Source organism: Anopheles moucheti (assembly GCF_943734755.1).
Source record: "Anopheles moucheti chromosome X unlocalized genomic scaffold, idAnoMoucSN_F20_07 X_unloc_1, whole genome shotgun sequence".
NCBI classification, from domain to species: Eukaryota; Metazoa; Arthropoda; class Insecta; order Diptera; family Culicidae; genus Anopheles; species Anopheles moucheti.
Window position 1 is genome coordinate 829,564 of NW_026453515.1, and position 19,913 is coordinate 849,476.

At 44.5% G+C, this 19,913-nt stretch overlaps 1 protein-coding gene across 1 annotated transcript; it reads right to left on the reverse strand.

Moving 5' to 3' along the window:
* Positions 1-16,079: 16,079 nt before the first annotated feature.
* On the reverse strand, positions 16,080-17,855 carry LOC128307493 (uncharacterized). Its single transcript, XM_053045374.1, has 2 exons — positions 17,843-17,855; positions 16,080-16,516 (listed from the first exon to the last, which is right to left on the reverse strand). Exons 1-2 carry the CDS (start codon positions 17,853-17,855, stop codon positions 16,080-16,082), a joined length of 450 nt encoding a protein of 149 aa, XP_052901334.1.
* Positions 17,856-19,913: the final 2,058 nt, after the last annotated feature.

A 19,913-nucleotide genomic window follows, 5' to 3' on the forward strand; every position in this document is an offset into this window, starting at 1 on the left:
TGGGAAAAAGTTATTGCAAATGTGAAGGGTTTTGAATTTGGTGTGTAATATTTCATAACCTGCCCATCTAGCCCATTGCCCAAACTTGTCGACTCCTGTTTGCAGTAGTTTACGAGATTTTGCACAAGAGCTGGATAAAAAGGGTGAAGTGGAGATCACTTCTTTTAATAGCGTGTTCGGATCGCAGATCCTTGTCGCTTGACTTGTCAACAACTTCTGTCTTGATTACAAAAAAATTGCCTTACTTATTTGATGTTTTTTCCTACTCGAGCGAGCTCAAATCGACTGCCCGCGAGTGATCCGTTTAGATTTATTTTGTTCTTACGCAAGTAGCGTGGACGCTACGCTACTCCCCCTCTATTTAGCGGAGCGTAAAACGAACACGTTCCATGTAATATGCAGGTTTCAACCTATCGATAGCAATGGATTCGTGCTTTCCAGTTTTGTAACCCACGAAATATTTTCTTAGCTTCTTGACTACATCATACGGCCCTTCGTAAGGAGGTTTAAGGCCAGCTCGAACCCTATCTACTCTTATATATTCCTTTTCACAAGTCTCCAAGTTTTTATCTACGTAGACCCTATTGTTCGACTGACGTGGTGATGTAGGAGAAATTTTGCTAAATACATTTTTTATTCTCGTTACATAATCCGAGGTATTTAGAATAGGTATTGAAGACGGTGCTAATAAATCCGAAGGTAACCGTAAATTCTGTCCGTAAACTAATTGCGCTGGAGTGCATTTAAGATCTTCCTTGAAGGTTACTCTTATCCCTAAAAGCACTAAGGGCAACTTTTTAGTCCAGCGTTCCGATGAGTCATTTACCATAAGTGAACCTTTAAGCTGTCTATGAAAACGTTCTACTAATCCGTTTGACTGCGGGTGATATGCAGTAGTAGATATGTGGTGACTACCTAACAACTTAGCGATTTCAGCAAATAACTTCGACTGAAACTGTCTACCTCTATCAGTAGTTACGTTGAACGCATTTTGAACTAACGCTTTAGCTACAGTTTCGGCGGTTATATCGGCTATCGGAAATGCTTCCGGCCATCTAATATACCTATCGATTATGGTTAATATGTAAGCCATATTGTCAGAGGGAGGTAGTGGTCCTACGAGTACTATATTGATATGTATGTGATCGAAACTACCCGATGGAAGGTCAAAGTTAGACAAGGGTGCGTGTGTATTAGAGATGGGCAAAACGATTCTTTTGTATGAGCTGAGTGAATCGGTTCATTTATCTCAAAGAACTGATCGTGAACGCGGTTCTTCCGTTCACGTTACTACAAAAGATAATTACAGAAGTTTTTCCATAGGTAGCCATCCGACATCAATACTTATTTTAGCATGCAGAAATTAGAATTTTCATAATTTTCAAATTTCATACTGATGTCGTTGAATAAGTTTTATGATTTTCCAATAATGTTTAAAATAGGTTTCAATATTTGTTTCAGTTTACTAAAGTATAAATGCTTATTTTATTTCCTTAATTCGTAAAACAAACATAATTCATAAACAGGCCTTATTCTAACATAACGAGTAATAATTCGAAGAAAGTAATTCAAGAAACATGTTTCTGGAAAAATAATTTCTGACAAACAAATATTTCAAAACCAGTAATACATTTTCAAATCCTGAATAACAATTCAAAACTTCGCAGTAAGAAAGTGATAATGGAACTTCAATATACTTATTTAGAATGCTTAATTTTTTTAATGGACCTAAAAATATAGTTTTAGAAAATTATTTTATAAATTTTGCTGAACAAACAATATTTCCTTCAATTTTTTTGGCAACAATCTAGAGCGTTTCTGGTTATAAATTTGACCTGCTTTAGAAAACAACCTTTCACACGGGACCGATGTGCCAGGTATGCATAAAATTTTACTTACTAACGAAAATAACGATGGGAATTTAACATGGTTTTGTTTCCACCATTGGAGCGGATCCTGAGACATATCAATATTGTTCAAATTGAGATACATTTCTAATTCATGTACCGCTAACTGTCTAGGAGTTTCGTTTTGCTGATTTGTGTTGATTAAAAATAATTTCTTGTAAAATGTATCTGTATCTTTCTTTGGTTTTTGTACGTCAGAAGATGTGACATTAATGCTAAGAGCTTGCAATGGAATGAGATCTAATATAATATTATCATAAGCTTCTTGGTAACCAGATAAATCATTTTGGAATCCCGTCTTTTTTATTCTGGGATCGAGTAGCATTGCTTTTGAAACTATTTTGCTATTGCGGTAAACATCAAGTTTCTCGTTTATGCCATTAAGGAGGGATTTTGTTAATTTGTGTGCTTCAGGAAGCATGTCTGAATTATTCGATAGATCTGTCATTTCCTCCAAAAGAATAGTACAAATCAGACCTACATGGGAAATAGTCACGTGCTTTTCACCAGATACTATTTTTGTAGCAGTGTTAAAATACTCTAGAACTGATAAAAATTGTTTTATCAAGACCCAGTCTTGACTTTGTAGCGACGTTTTAATCTTAAGGGTATCAAAGCAGTTGAGCAATGATATCTTATTTTTAAAAAATCTATTCAGCATATCGTAGGTGGAATTCCATCTTGTGGGTACCTCTTGTTTTAATTTTAACTGATCTTGATTTAATCGCTTTTGTATGTCTGCTAAGGTTTGCGAAGCTTTGGCACTTTTTTTAAAGTGCATCACCAATCTTTTTACTTCATCAACAATTGTCTTGATGCTATCCTGAATGGCATTTTGCATTAATAAATTCAGAGTATGTGCAAAGCACGTAACATGAGTGAATTGTAACTCATTAGCTGCAACCTTCATATTTGCTGCGTTATCGGTGGTAATTGTAACGATTTTATCTTGTATGTTAAATCCTTCTAGAGCAGTTTTTATCCAGCCAGCAATATTTTTTCCAGTATGCTGGATTTGAATTTCGGAACAATCTATTAAATTTGAATTTAATGTAAAATTTCTGTCTATGAAATGTCCCGTTAAAGCTAAAAAGCTGGTGTTATTACAATTAGTCCAACCATCGCAAGTTATACCTATGGCATCTACAGATGCAAATCTTTCTTTAACTATTTCCACTTGTTCGTTGTACACAATAGGTAACAAAGAATTTGAAATTTTTTTTCGACTTGGAAGTGTATAGTTGGGATTCAAAATTCGCACAAACTTGATAAAATTTTCACTTTCCACCAAATCGAAAGGAAGGCAGTCTTTACAAATTAAATCAAGTAGAGTTTTATCAAGTATAGATTTCATATCCGAACTCAAAGGTTTGTTGAAGTAACCCTCGATTCCAATTTGTGACGCTGACTGCCGTGGTTCAGCTTGTTGGTGTGATGGACCTGCTTCGTTATCTAGGTTGATTAATGGTACTAATTTTTCGTATGGCACTGTTTTATGAACCAAACTTAAATGCCTTCGTAAATTAGAAGTAGATCCTTTTGTAAAAGCATACACTTTGCTACAGTAACGACATTTGGCTCCTTCCTTCATTTGAATAAAGTGATCCCATATAGCACTCTTTCCACTATTCGTTGAGGCCATTATCGAAACTGAAAAAAATCGTTACCTTATTATTCCTCCTCTCGATTCCAGTATAACAATAATTACCTGATGCTGGATCTACGCTACCGAAACTAATTTGATCTTTTAATAAGATCCTAATATGTCCTGATGACAATGCTGCAAATCTTGAGGCAATCTTGCACGATATTAGAATGGCCTAGATCTGAAAATGGTACACAGCACAAGGTATTACAAACACGTAACACGTTACAAACAAATATTTTTTAACAATTATTACACCCACTTTTGAACCTCGCCAATCACTCGAATATTTGAAACTTGTGGAACACTTGAAGCGACTTGTTGAGACCTTCTGCTTTCTCAGGAGTAACACGGATAACTGAATTACTAGCGACAATATCCCGAACGTCGATGTTTTTTCTATAAAAAACCATCCCGAGCAAAGTCTTGCTTTCTAACTAGTATCTCTTTCATACCTGTAATGAATATGTGATCGACAAAATTCGTTCACGGTTCATACTTGAACCGTAGCAGGTCATACGATCTATCAATTCACAATAGTTCAAATTCTGCAAGTATTGAACTCTGTCCATGCTCTTTACTCATAACAACCAAAGTCTTGCTTTCTAACTAGTATCTCTTTCATACCTGTAATGAATATGTGATCGACAAAATTCGTTCACGGTTCATACTTGAACCGTAGCAGGTCATACGATCTATCAATTCACAATAGTTCAAATTCTGCAAGTATTGAACTCTGTCCATGCTCTTTACTCATACCAACCAAAGTCTTGCTTTCTAACTAGTATCTCTTTCATACCTGTAATGAATATGTGATCGACAAAATTCGTTCACGGTTCATACTTGAACCGTAGCAGGTCATACGATCTATCAATTCACAATAGTTCAAATTCTGCAAGTATTGAACTCTGTCCATGCTCTTTACTCATACCAACCAAAGTCTTGCTTTCTAACTAGTATCTCTTTCATACCTGTAATGAATATGTGATCGACAAAATTCGTTCACGGTTCATGTTTGAACCGTCAGCAACTGGTGGTGGGGAAAGGTGCTCACAACCAGGAACACTTTCTCTATTGATGTATCTCACATACTCGTTGTGGCATTGGCTCTCCTTGAGGTTGGCTTCTTATTCTAGAATATTTAATTGCTTTCTTTTTCTTTTATGGGTATAAGTGTGTTTGCTCATAAAAGGTATATTCATGTAAGGTATGTTTAGATAGGAATTATTATCAAAACTCGTAGTGTATCATCTTTCGTCACGTATATACCGACATCAACTAATTGTAATGTAGATTATAATGAATCGTTAATTCTTTTTTTGGTGAACGGACTCACTCATTCACGACAAAGAACTGAGTGAGTGATTCGGTTCTCGTTCATTTTGCCCATCTCTAGTGTGTATGCCTTTGGATTTTAGATTTCTGGCAACTATCGCAAGCTTTAGTCCAATTATTTATGTCTTTATTCATCCTAGTCCAAAAGTCCATTTAGAGGAAATGAGCTTTTTAGTTGCTGTGATCCCGGGATGTGAGACATTATGTTGTTCCTTGAACACAGAAAATCGGTAGGGTTCTGGAATGATGACCGGTCATAATGAAAAAATCTCTTCTTTCAACGAAGTACCGAAAATGTTTGAACGCTAAATAAATTGCTAGTAATTCCTTATCAAATGTGGAATACTTTTGCTCAGCATCTGTTAATTGTTTGGAGAAAAATGCTAGAGGTTCCCAAGTACCATTATTGTCTTGCTGCAAAACAGCTCCGACTGCTATGTTTGAGGCATCAGTAGTTATATTGTACTTAGAGTTGTTATTTGGGTGGTTGAGCAAAGTGGCTTGAGCAATACTGGATTTTAATTTTTAAAATGCTGTTTTGCATACGGGAGACCAATCCCAAGCGGTTGATTTTAATTTAGCATGGATTGCAATGTGTTTGTGCAGCGGTTTCATTATTTCAGCGATTCGTGGAATGAACCGATGGTAATAATTAACCATTCCCACGAAACGTTGTAGCTGCTTTAAGGATTTTGGTTGAGGGAAATTATTGATCGCATCAACATTATCATCATCATTGAGGGAAATTATTGATCGCATCAACATTAGTCGGGGTAATGCCTTTGGCATCAATATAATGCCCTAAAAATTCGAGCTGTGGTACTCCGAATACACATTTAGAATGTTTCAGTTTAACATCGTTTTCCGCCAATCTTTTCAAGACCTCTCTCACATGCATAATGTGTTGTTCTTGAGAAGTGCTTCCTATGAAGATGTCATCGATGTAAACAAAACCATAGTCCAAATCATGAAAAATTGAGTTTACAAAGCGTTGGAAGGTTGGTCCAGCATTTCTAAGACAACAAGGCATTCTTAGAAATTCAAAGAGACCAAAAGGCGTGGTTTTTGCAGTTTTATACACGTCTTCCGGAGCTATGGGAATTAGATGATACGATTTGATAACATCAAGTTTAGAAAAGTATGAACAATTGTGAAGATTCATCGCAAAATTTTGGGTATGTGGGATGGGATAGCGGTCAGGTATTGTAACTGCATTCAACTGACGATAATCCCCACATGGCCTCCAATTGTCGTTTTTAACCACCATATGTAAAGGCGATGACACTGGCGACGAAGAAGGCCGACAGATACCTAGTTCCAGCATATGTTGGAACTCAGCATGGGCAGCACGGTGGCATCGGAGGATAGATCGTCACAAGCTGGAACTAAACGTGGCACTATTTCGGAATCGCTTATCCCACCACCTAGAAGCAGCGACAACAAACCGACGACAATGGACGAATTGCATCAAATGCTGATCAAATCGCAAGAGGCTAACGAACAGTTGCGAGCTATGATCCAGAAGCTTCAAGAGGAGCTGTCAGCGCTGCGTCATCAGATGGACACTGCATCTGGGCAGGCAATGAAAGAGTTACAGGCTGCTCGCGAAGACGCCCTAGCTGCCCGGGCGGATGCGACGCGCCGTGAGAAGTATGCGCGGGAAGATGCGGCTCGATGGAATGCTGAGCTACGAAAGGAGCGAGACTGTACCGCTCTGCTGATATCGCAGGGGCTGGGTTTTAATGCAATTCAACCGACTACGGGTCAGCAACAACATCAGGACGGTCAGCAGCACAGTGGTGAACAGCGGCAGCAGCATCACAAGCAGCTGCATTATCATCAACAACAACAGCAGCAGCAAAAGCATCAACAGCAGCAGCAAAATGAACAGCAGCAATATCAAGAGCAACGGTATCAGGAGCTATCGCTGGACGAAGAATGTGGCTCTTACGCTGAGGTAGTACGCCGCAAACCTCAATATCACCACAATGAGCAAAAGGTGGCGCGTGCTCCGCAGTGGCAGACACATGGGCGGATGCTTCAGCAACAACAACAGCAGAAACATCAGCAGCAGCGAGTGACTGCAACTGGACCACCAAAAATCGGGACTAAATCCCAGAGGTCAGACCGTAAGACCAGGCGAGTGAAGTCTGACGTCATTGAGGTCGTACCTCAAGTCGGCAAAAGTTGGCTTGAGGTGTATACTAAACTTCGCCGCGCTCTATGCAACGACGAAAGTTGGAAGGATATTGCGCTACAAGTGAAAATGGGGAAGCGCACGCGCACCAACAATCTTCGGCTGCCTCTCAGTCGGTCGGCCAATGCCGAGGATGTGCGTTCCCGTATTCAGGGTCTGTTAAGCGAGGAAGGTCTCGCAAGGGTCATTACCGACATGGCCGAAATGCTAGTAGGACATGTTGACCCAACGGCCACTGAAGAGGAGCTACGAGTGGCCATCGACGAAGCGCTTGGTGAAAGCTCCGGCATCACCAAGGTTCACATGTGGGAACTGCCGGATGGAACAAAAAGAGCACGTGTGCGACTACCAGCGAAGCGAGTCCAAACGCTAACGGGGCGTAAAATCAAGCTATGCGGATGCGTAAGCTTCCTGCAGGAGGCTCCTGTTACTCCAGTGGCACGACAACGCTGCTACCGTTGTCTTCTGTTTGGGCACCTGGCACGTGATTGTCACTCGAATGTGGACCGGCAGAACTTGTGCATTCGATGCGGTTTGGAAGGTCACTTCTCCGCAGGATGTACAGCAGACATTAAGTGTGCTGTCTGTGGAGGGTCGCACTATATAGGCCACAGTTCTTGTGTACAGCCGTTGACACATTCACCATAAAGGCGCTTCAGGTGAATATCGGGCACGGCAGGGTTGCTCAAGACCTTGCACTACAGATGGCTCGAGAGGAAAAAGCAGACATTCTGCTTCTCTCAGACGTCTACCGGGCACCAACTAATAACGGCAACTGGGCGGTAGATGTGTCGGGAACGGTGGCGGTGGTGGCAACCGGGTCACACCCAATCCAGCGGGTTTGGGGCAGTGCAGTGCCTGGCCTGATCGCTGCTAAAGTGGCAGGTATCACGTTTATTTCCTGCTATGCCCCCCCTAGTATTAACCTCCCGGAATTTGAGTCCTTTCTAGAAGCAGTAGAACTAGAGGCTATGGCTCATCCCTACGTAGTGATAGCCGGTGATTTTAACGCTGCACACATTGAGTGGGGCAGCCGAAGGAGTAACACGCGTGGAGAGGAGCTCCTGTCAACAGCACAAATTCTTGGTCTTGTTCTACTCAACCGTGGCAACGCACCCACTTTCGCTGGATGTGGGGCTGCGGGGGAAAGCATCGTGGACGTGACGTTTGCAAGCCCTACAATCACTTGCTCTGACACGTGGGAGGTGAGCAATAAGTATAATGCGTCAGACCACTTCACGGTGGTCTTCCAACTAGAGAGTCCCGCTAATAGGCCGACTCCTGCGCAATCATCCCGTGGTGCTCGGCACTCCCAACAACAACATCTACCGAGGAGTAGAACCATAGAGGGAAGGCAGAACCATAACAGTCGGTTTGGTAAGCGGTGGCTAATGTCGCAGTTCAACGCAGAGGCTTTTGTACTAGCACTTCGAGCCGCGAAGTTTGAGGAACGAGCAACCTCGCATTGTGGTATGGTGGAAGCGATAGTTGACGCTTGCGAAGAAACCATGCAAAGGGTTAAGAATCTGCACCCGGATCCACATCGCAGCGCCTACTGGTGGACACCGGAACTAAAGCAGTTGCAAGACGCCTGCCGGGTCACACGTGACCGCATGCTCCTAATTAGAGATCTGCAAGAACGAAGCTATGCAGCGGCCGAACACCGGACTTCAAGGCGAACTCTAGAAAAAGCTATCCGTGCCAGTAAACGACGACAATTCGAGAGCCTCATTGAACAGGTTGCGGAGAACGAGTTCGGAGTAGGCTACCGAGTCGTTATGTCTCAGCTTCGCGGCAGACGTGTGCCGCCAGAGACTGATCGTTTGGTATTGGAGCGAATTGTAGACGACTTGTTCCCGTCACATCCAACTGTTGCCTGGCCGGATGACAACATCAGTGAACAGTCCAATAACGAGGAGTCGATTAGTGTGAGGCCAGTGACCACAAGTGAGCTGCTGTCTATCGTGGCTGGCATGGACAACAAGAAGGCGCCTGGGCCAGACGGGATCCCCAACGCGGCTGTTAAGGCGGCGATCAGAGAGTATCCGGAGGTTTTCCGTCAATTTTATCAGGAATGTCTGGACCACGGCGTGTTTCCTTTGTCGTGGAAGAGGCAGCGGCTAGTGCTTTTACCGAAGCCGGGAAAACCACCCGGAGAAAGCTCCTCCTATCGGCCCCTGTGCATGTTAGATGCACTTGGAAAGGTACTAGAGCGTCTTATCCTCACCCGCTTGAATGATCATCTGGAGAAACCAGAGGCACCACCGATCTCGGACGCGCAGTACGGCTTTCGTCGCGGGAGATCCACTATCAGTGCGATTCAGCGGGTTGTCGAGGCGGGAAGAACAGCCATGTCTTTCAACCGCACGAACAATCGCGATAATCGCTGCCTGATGGTGGTAGCGCTTGATGTCCGTAATGCTTTCAACTCTGCGAGTTGGCAGAACATCGCCGAAGCACTACAGGACAAAGGAGTACCGCTCCCGCTGCAACGTATCTTGCGCAGCTATTTCCAGGATCGTCGGCTGATCATTGAAACCAGCGAGGGCCCTGTCGAGCGTGACATCAGTTCGGGAGTTCCACAGGGGTCCATTTTGGGCCCCGCATTGTGGAACATCCTCTATGATGGGGTTCTCAGTGTCCCACTTCCACAAGGGGTTACGGTTGTTGGTTATGCCGATGACTTAGTGCTGCTGGTTCCTGGAACAACTCCCCAAGCAACGGCGGCAACAGCAGAGGTGGCTGCACAGGCGATAGGAAGCTGGTTGACTCAGCGTCATCTTGAACTGTCTCCAGCCAAAACAGAGATGACATTGATATCCAGCCTGAAGCGTCCTCCGGTGGTTACAATCAATATCAGCGGAGTAGTCGTGCAATCTTCCCGCTCCATCCGCTATCTCGGAGTAAGGTTGCACGATCACCTCTCCTGGCTGCCGCATGTGCAGCACGTGACGACAAAGGCCATGCAGATAGCAGAAGCGGTCACTAGACTGATGCGAAACCATCACGGGCCAAAGGCTTGCAAGTCTCGTCTCCTTGCAGCGGTGGTGGAATCCGTAATCCGTTATGCGGCACCTATATGGCGCGATGCAATTGAGAAATGCGAGTGTCGCAGACTTCTCCGTCGTGTACAGAAGAAGACTGCACTCCGGGTTGCAAGATCTTTCCGGACGACTCGATATGAAACGGCGGTACTATTGGCCGGTCTTGTACCGATCTGCTTGCTGGTTGACGAGGACAGCCGGGTCAGTCAAAGACTGCGTGCAACGCTTCGGACAGAATCCAGCAGGGAGATCAGAAGGTCAGAACGAGAGCATACCCTGGACCTCTGGCAGCAGCAGTGGGATGCTGATGCGACCAACGCAGATGCAAGTCGTTTCACCAGGTGGGCGCACCGCATCATTCCGGATGTGAGGGCATGGCAGTCGCGGAAACATGGAGACGTGACGTTCCAGATGTCTCAGGTACTCTCTGGCCACGGCTTCTTCCGGGACTACCTGTGTCGAATGGGCTTCACGTCGTCCCCGGACTGCCGTCGATGTCCAGGTGTCGCTGAAACTGCAGAGCATGCAGTTTTTCATTGCCCTCGATTTGCTGCGGTTCGGGAAGAGCTTCTGGAGGAAGCAGAAGTTGAGAACCTGGTGAATTATATGTTGCGGAGCCCAGAACAGTGGAGTAAAGTTTGTGAAGCGGCTGCCCGAATCACAAATGAACTCCAGCAAGATTGGAATGCAGAACGCGCAGACCTAGCCGCGCGGGGGATGCTACCATCATCAGCACCCCTCCCGGCTGACCCCAACGTAGCTCGGCGGGCTCGGAATGGCCGACGAAACGTGGTCAGGCGACCACAGACGGCGCCACTACAAGAGGAACAACGAATCGAACGTCGCCCATCTCCGCCCCCATCGCCGCCCCCATCACCAACGACGGCAACTCGCCGAGAAGCTTACCGGCAGCGGGTCGCACGTTGGCGAGCACAACGATCTCCGGAGAGCAGTGTAGTGCGACTAATACAGTGTCGTGTTGATGGACTGTCGCTCAGTAGTAGCGACAGCGAAAGTGAGGATATAATAGAAAGGCTAACTCCTGCTGAACTGGCAGCGGCCAGCGAGGCTGAGTTAGCAGGTCGCTAAAGAGCCAAAAAAAAAAAAAAATGCAAGACAGAAAACATAGAGCCTGAAATATTAAGGAAATAAGAGACACTGTAGTAGCAGATAATGCCAAAAACGAAAACAAAATGTTACCAAAGAGCTAGCATGGGTTAACCCATTAATAACGCTGTATTGCCAACTGGCAAATTACTACTGTAAGGAAAAAACCCCTCGCAGGGATATTACTTGCAGTAGTCAGGCGAGGAATTGTTATTATAATAAAAAATAAATTCCGCTTCATAAAAAAAAGCATGGGCAGCTCTATGCCTAACAGGGTCCAGTCTCCTGGGTTTGGAGATAGGGAGTTGTCCCTTGGTATGATATTATATGATGGACAACTTGATGTTTTATAAATTTGTTGGAATCCGGGGGTTCCGTTATTGACGGAAATTTCTTCAACAATCCTGTGTATACATCATTCACTGTGATGGAGTATCTACCTTGGCTATGCTTGCTTTTGTGGATAGGCTGGTGAGTGGGTTCACCAACCGTTTGTTGAGCAGTTCTATCAATAGACCATAACGTTTGAGGAAATCTGCTCCAATGATCGGATGATTTACTGCAGCAAGCATAAAAGTATGCGGAAAAATTCGTCGCAAACCAAGTGAGACATTTAAAAATTTAACACCAAAAGTTGGAATAGGAGTACCATTTGCGGCAACCAATATATCGTCAGACTCCAAAGACGGAATTAGGAATCACTTATACATCCGCACCACTATCTATTAGAAAAGAGAGCTTAGAAACTTCGTCATGAAGAAAAAGACGGCATGAGTAAGGGATATCACCCACAGATTCTGTATCCGTAGAATTTATTCTTTGTTTGTGGGCCATATGGGCTACAAAACTGCAAAGCTGTACACATTTAGTACACGCACTAGCATATTTGTTATGGTACCAACACAAAGATTTCTTCTCTTTCATTTCTATTTTTCCTCTCGACATACTACGCTTACGGAACTCTCTACGCGGAACGGATCGATCGCGACTACGCGAAACATACATTTTTTGTACTAGATTCTTTAGTTCAAATATCTCGTTTTTAAGATTCGAAATTTCACTTGTATCAGGTTTTAATGCACACGCACTCACCGATGCTCCCTTTGACGCTTCCCAGATTTTATGCGCGATTGGTAATATTTTCGCAATGTTAGTTTTACCCATAGAAATAACGGCAATTTCAATTGCTTTTGGCAAACGCCCTAACCATAATCGAAAAATCAACTTATCTGAGATACCCGTGGTTCCTTCCAGCTGCACCAATCGGCGATGAAAATCTGAAGGGCTGCCGTCTCCCATCTCGGCGTTGTACAACAACTTGGAGATTCGCTGCTCTTCGCTGATCGACAGGCGTTGTAGCAAGGCGTCCTTCAAGTAGGTGTATCGATTCTGGACTGGAAGATTCTGCACGATGTCGAGAACTTTCTCGAGGATCTCCGGCGGCATCGCGGTCAGCAGATGTGCGTATTTCGTACGCTCCGCTTTCGTTCCGGCGTTCTCGAACTAGGCCTCAGCTTGTATGAACCAGGAATTTGGCGAGCTGGTCCAAAATGATGGTAGCTTGATGGAACTGATCACATCGCGGCTGGTCGGTGTCGGGGCGACAGAACGCCTTATCGGTGGCTGTGGCGTCATCGGCGGCGTTACGGTGGTTGTCTCATCGTAACCATCGAGTTCCGGGATGACTTGCGTGATTTGTTCTTCGTCGCTGGTTGTTGCCATGGTTTTAATCGGAGTTCTTAACATCGAAAGAATTTACTTTCCATGTACTACTTGGTCGATGTAGTAATAGGGGTGTGAACTGAACGTGGGCATCCGATTTGCGAGTGATGACACAAGGATGAGCACCGTTGGATGGCGACGAGAGTTCTTCACATACACACGCGCGTTGTATTGAGGAACGTTATGCGAGAACTTTGCACACAAATGTCTGATGAAGTTCACACACTACAAAACACTTCACACGCGACAACTGAACGACTAAACCTTACACTCAATTTTCTGAATTTTCACGTGTTTTCGACCTGGCCGCGGACTGAGAAGGCTGACAAACGAGGGAGGGTGACAGGAACGTTGTTGTGTTCCGTCGAGCCGTTCGGCTCCAGATGATGATGAAAACCTATGGCTAGACGGACATTGACCGTAAGAAGGATTTTCAGCACTGAAAATAACTTTTTCTATTGTCCGGTTTTGGTTTTTGTTTTTTTCCTTTGCTCGCTGCTTCGTGTTTCTTAAACGGGGGGCGTTACCGCGCCATACACGTACAATCACGTCGGGGTCACCAATGAAGTGGAGATCACTTCTTTTATTAGCGTGTTCGGATCGCAGATCCTTGCCGCTTGACTTGTCAACATCTTCTGTCTTGATTACAAAAATTTGCTTCACTTATATAACATTTTTCCTACTCGAGCGAGCTCAAATCGACTGCCCGCGAGTGATCCGTTTAGATTTATTTTGTTCTTACGCAAATAGCGTGGACACTACAAGGGCTAAGATGATACCGTCTGCGTATACGAAAGACATCATTTGTGTAGGAATGGAGCAAAAGAAGGATTCGATGCTGATAAGAAATAGAGTGGGAGAGAGAATGGCATCGTGTGGGACGCCCGTTTCAAGTATGTAGTGATTGGTCGGTGAAGGTCGGTAGCTGGAGGACTCGGATGGTGCGATCAGTTAGGAAGCTCTCGATGAAGTTTGTGAGACGTACACTGGGTCCTGGAGATCTGGAGATCTGTTCTAGTATGGAATGGCGCCAGGTACGGTTAAAGGCTTTGGAAAGGTCTTTTATAGCAAGGTCTATGTTTTGGTTATGAGTGTCGGCTGTTTCTAACACGTCATCCAGTTTGGCAAAGTACGTTTCCGTACCCATGGCGCACCGAAAGCCGTGTTGTTTAGAGCTAAGGAGGGTTCTATCTTCCATTTCTATTTCTGGAGTCAGTCAATGGTTAACCATGCCTTCTATAGGCCTTTCATAATGCAGTTAAGAAAAGAAATGGAGTGGTAATTATCTACATCAGTGTTAGGTTTGATAGGCTTAGAGATGGGAAGGGTGAGACTGGATTTCCAATTTTTTTATTAATGTTACCTGTGGACCAGATGTTGTTATATATAATTTCAAGATGATTCGCACTTCATTGTTTATCGTGGTTTATCGGTTCTGCACCACTCGATGGACGGATCGCTATAGAGGAAGATCCTCGGGTCGCAACTCACTCGTGTGTGAGCGTGTGTATGTCGTTACGTCCAGTTCTGTAACTCCTCCGGGGCGACAAACCGGTCGTCCTCGATCGTGTTGAGTGAGGTCAATATACTCTCATCGCAAAGAGTAGCACCTGTCGTTCCGTTTAGTTTACAATATTTACAAATACATGTTTGGTTACCTGTCTAATTACAATATTCGCATTAGCTGTCAAAATTGTATCAACCTAAATTTACCTAACTTACTACTTCTATTTACCTAACCCAAATTGAATTCAAAATCCATTCAATTGAATTGATTTCTTATTCTTCTCAATTTGTTTTTGTTCCGCTTGACGCCTCTTTCAATTCGTATTCTCCTTTTTTAATCAGAAAGTTTTTTTCTTTCTCTAGTACAGGAGGATCTTCTTTCGCTTCGTTGTGATTTCCATTTTTCTTTTAATTTTATTAAAATTACACATGATTTCATCGAATATCTTCTTTTTATTTTCGGTAATTATCCTAGGGTTTACTTCATTTAGTTGGTTATAGATGATTTCGTTCGATGTAAATTCTATTGATGAATGCACACTACTATTGTACAATGAAACCGCTATTTGCATGATTTCAAGCGTACTTAGACCCTAACATTTGTATTTGTTATTGTTGAAAATTTCTAAAATTGTGCTGAGGATTTTTTCTACTTGGCTGTTGACGCAAATTTTAGTTCGATACTTAGGTTACTTAGGAATCCCCATATTTGGGCACTTCTAAATGAGCATGCATGGTCACATATTATTTTCTTCGGAGTTCCAAATGTAGATATGCTGTGTGTAAGTCCTGTTTGGATCGTCGATACGGCCTGGTCGTTCTAATGAAAAAAAGTTGTGCTTGGATGTCTATTGCGTTGCTTGAATCGATCTTTAAAGTGCTTTAATGCTTTAGTGCTATAATTTTAAGTGCTTAGAAAATGCGCATACCAGTGACGGAAATAGAGCTTGTCTATGCCGAAGTTATCCATATGCACCCGTTCGAAAGGTGCTTTCCCGATCGGTCTTGGGGCAATTTTGTTGTTGTATGCCTGCCTCTCATATATGTATTTAGCACAGGTATTGCACGCATTTATAATGTTCCGTATTTTCATGATCATTTTGGGAAAATAATACGCCCTTTTCATTTGTTTCTCTGCTTCTTGAACACCTCTATGGGAACGGTCGTGGGTTTGAGTAATTAGTACGTACCGTCTTCCTTTCGATATGACTTCTTTTTTTAACGGGGAGGGAATCTTCAAAAGACGAACACGTAAGAGGAGTGTGGATACGGTGGCCATCAGCGTTTGTTAACCACCGTCTATCCGGTTAACAGTGCGGGATTCACCAGGTCCGCTAATTCCGAGGGAAGGAATTAGCGTCCTGGCGCGACCTCGCTAAACCACTCCTCGAGCTGATCCAACCCTGGCGATGCGTATTACTCCTTGCAGGAGCGTGTGTGCTATGCACCCTTGACGTCGATCCTCTGCTGCTGCCGTCGCTGCTTCTGCTGCTGCTTCGACGTCTTCATGTTGGTTTTGCTGCTTCATCTAAAAGAAAAAAATAATGGAAAGAAATAGACATTAAAAGTTCTTGGGATGCTTCATTGCCAAACAGCATGTGCAATGTTTTGTGAGGTTATCGCCGTCGTTGTCGTCGTCTTCGCCGTGCCGTCGGTGGGCTCACTTCATTCCACAACTGTTGCAGTGTCTTGAAGATTGCCCTGGCGGCCGTGCGTACTGCGTCCCAAGTGTCCTCGTCGGAGCACATCTCTGTCCCAAGGTTCTCCTTGGTAAGCCGGGTTCGACTGCGCTGTTGCATTTCTTGCTGTATTCGGGCGAATCGGGGACATGAGAACAGTACATGGCTCACGTCCTCCACGTCGTTTGTGCAAACTGGGCAGTTCGATGACCCGTCCAGGATGGCTTTCTCGACGAAGTTGCTAAGGAGGAATCCCGTAAGGAGCTGGGTTAGGAAGAAGTTCACTTCCCCGTGCTTACGGCTTAGCCAGACGGAAATGTCCGGTATCAGTCTCCTCGTTTTCATTCCTGGAGCCGTGGGTTGCGTCCCTGCCTCTGTTCATTGTTGAACACCTTAGCGTTTCCTCGTGTTGCCGTTTCCTGATGTTCGCAAATGTTCCACCCGTCGATTTGAATTCGTCGTGGCAGCGAATGCCTTCGTCTATCAGGAGCACGAACGGGATGGTACCGGTTACAACACATGCCGCATCGTACGAGACCGTGTGGAAAGCGCTAGCCACCCGGAGTACTCCCTTGCGATGTGACCTTTGAATCGTCGTGCGATGTGTTTGTCTTGCCAATGGCCATCTCGCCCATACCGGTATAGCATCAACCGGTGACGGTGATGTTTTTAACTATCTGCGCTATTTTTCTAGATATGCTTAAATATATGTGAAAATTATAGACAAAACACCACCTATTGGGACCTATCGCCAACGAAATTAACCACCAGTCGATAAAAATATCAACCGATATAATGACAGTTATGGCGGATTGGTATCGCAACGCAGAGTCAGGAATTGGGTCAGGCAGAAGTCAGTTTCACCGTGCGACCTCCGTAGCCAAAAACAAAAATGTTGGGGATGAGCCTCCGAGTCCACGCTCCGTGCTGTACTACTGAGTTCGGGGTGTTCTTTCCTTTTCAGGAGTACTCGCGCCTCTTCATCGACGAGTATGTGCAACGGCATCATTCCTCATACCACACACGCTGCGTCGTGAGAGGTTGTACGAAAAGCGCTTATCATTTGATGCACCACAGCTCTATGCAGGTGTCTTGGCCACTGCTTTCGACATTCAAAACATAGTGCGGAGAACCACACCGAAGCTCCGTAGCGAACTATAGAGGACACTACTGTTGCCACTGCGCGTCGTCTGCTGCACCGCGACCCAGCCCTGTTCGGCATCATGCGCATGAGCGCGGTCATAACCCTGATGGCCTTTTCCACTACATACGTGATATGGTGGGTGTACTCGAGACGATCTTCAAAGATGACGCCCAAGTACTTTAAAGTCCGTCGGGGGTGTATGACTTGATTACCGACAGTGATACTGGATCGCTATTCCTTTTGATGGGAACTGACCACTATGTACTCGGTCTTGTGAATGGCTAACTCTAATGCGATACAACTGTGATATCTTTGCGCATTAAGAAATAATAACGTAAATTCGCCTTCCGTCGATGGCCACTCGTTTTCGCGCTTTATTTTCGTCTTTCAACACGACCCTGGTCAAATCCTGGACCAGATTCGGACTTCCAAACGTAACGTCAACTTTGGAACCCTTTCCTGAACGAACGAAGGTAAACACGTTATTGACGCGTTATAAACGCGTTAAATTGAGCCCAGCGAACGCTGTGAGGAGTTGATCCCCTCTGTGGCTCACCCCGTTTGATCATGTCTCTACCCCAACTAGAAGACCATGCATTGAAGTCGCCTCCAATGATGACTTTACTTCTGTTTAAGATAGTGAAGACCAAAAGGTCGAGATAACTATCGAACTCCTAAGGAGTCCATGATGGCGGCGCATAGCAACAGTCGAATACGTTAATGACCACAGCCACGAATCCACGAATGTTCGTGGAAGGCACCTTCTAGATCGGAAACCGACCAGTCGGTACTATGGCTACGGTCTTGTCATCTCGCTGTACAGGTAGTTACCATTCTCGGAAGGTTCGTGATATGGGTCAGCTACAAGTACAACATCGGACTGTTGCTCTGCGGACAGCTGCCACAGCAATTGCCTTGCTGTGGCACAATGGCTCTGATTTAACTGCAGAACCTTAAGCATTAAAGATCCCACGAGTGGTCTTCACACGCCTGTTGGGACACTGATCTGACCCGGTCGCATGTCGTGACACATTTGGACCTTTACAGTCGAAACACTTCGCCGGATTAGGACACGCACTCTGTTTGTGTCCTTCGCTGCCGCAGTTGCTGCACAATTTGCTCCGATCGGGGCCTGTGCAGTACTTCGCCACGTGACCGACGCGTAAGCACATGATGAAGTAGCTTACACCACTTGAAGTTAGTTAATTGTCCAACCCACGCGGATTTTACCAGAATTCACCAGTGGAGTGGCCGAGGAGAGCGGGACACAAAAACGTGCGTTTTGTGTTCCCGGCGAGAATTTCTTCCTCACCTTGTTGGTGGTAGGGCAGATTGCGAGTGCAAACTGCTCCTTTACCGATTCACTAACCTCTTCTGGCGTTGATACTAGAGATGGGCAAAATGAACGAGAACCGAATCACTCACTCAGTTCTTTGTCGTGATGAGTGAGCCCGTTAACGAACGAGAATTAACGATTCATTTTGATCCACATTAAAATTAGGTGATGTCGGTATATACGTGACGACCGATGATACACTACGAGTTTTGATAATAAAAACTATCTAAACATACCTTACATGAATATACCTTTTATGAGCAAACACACTTATACCCACAAAAGAAAAAGAATCAATTAAATATTCTAGAATGAGAAGCCAAACTCAGGGAGAGCAAATGCCACAACGAGTATGTGAGATACATCAAGAGAGAAAGTGTTCCTGGTTGTGAGCACCATTGCCCACCACCAGTTGCTGACGGTTCAAACATGAACCGTGAACAAATTTAGTCGATCACATATTCATTGCAGGTATGAAAGAGATACTAGTTAGAAAAGCAACTTTGGTTGGTATGAGTAAAGAGTTACAGATAGATATATTGGACTATTGCTCGGGATGGTTTTTTTTTATAGAAAAAGCATCGACGTTCGGGATATTGTCGCTAGTAATTCAGTTATCCGTGTTACTCCTGAGAAAGCAGAAGGTCTCAACAAGTCGCTTCAAGTGTTCCACAAGTTTCAAAAATTCGGAGTTCTTAACATCGAAAGAATTTACTTTCCATGTACTACTTGGTCGATGTAGTAATAGGGGTGTGAACTGAACGTGGGCATCCGATTTGCGAGTGATGACACAAGGATGAGCACCGTTGGATGGCGACGAGAGTTCTTCACATACACACGCGCGTTGTATTGAGGAACGTTATGCGAGAACTTTGCACACAAATGTCTGATGAAGTTCACACACTACAAAACACTTCACACGCGACAACTGAACGACTAAACCTTACACTCAATTTTCTGAATTTTCACGTGTTTTCGACCTGGCCGCGGACTGAGAAGGCTGACAAACGAGGGAGGGTGACAGGAACGTTGTTGTGTTCCGTCGAGCCGTTCGGCTCCAGATGATGATGAAAACCTATGGCTAGACGGACATTGACCGTAAGAAGGATTTTCAGCACTGAAAATAACTTTTTCTATTGTCCGGTTTTGGTTTTTGTTTTTTTCCTTTGCTCGCTGCTTCGTGTTTCTTAAACGGGGGGCGTTACCGCGCCATACACGTACAATCACGTCGGGGTCACCAATGAAGTGGAGATCACTTCTTTTATTAGCGTGTTCGGATCGCAGATCCTTG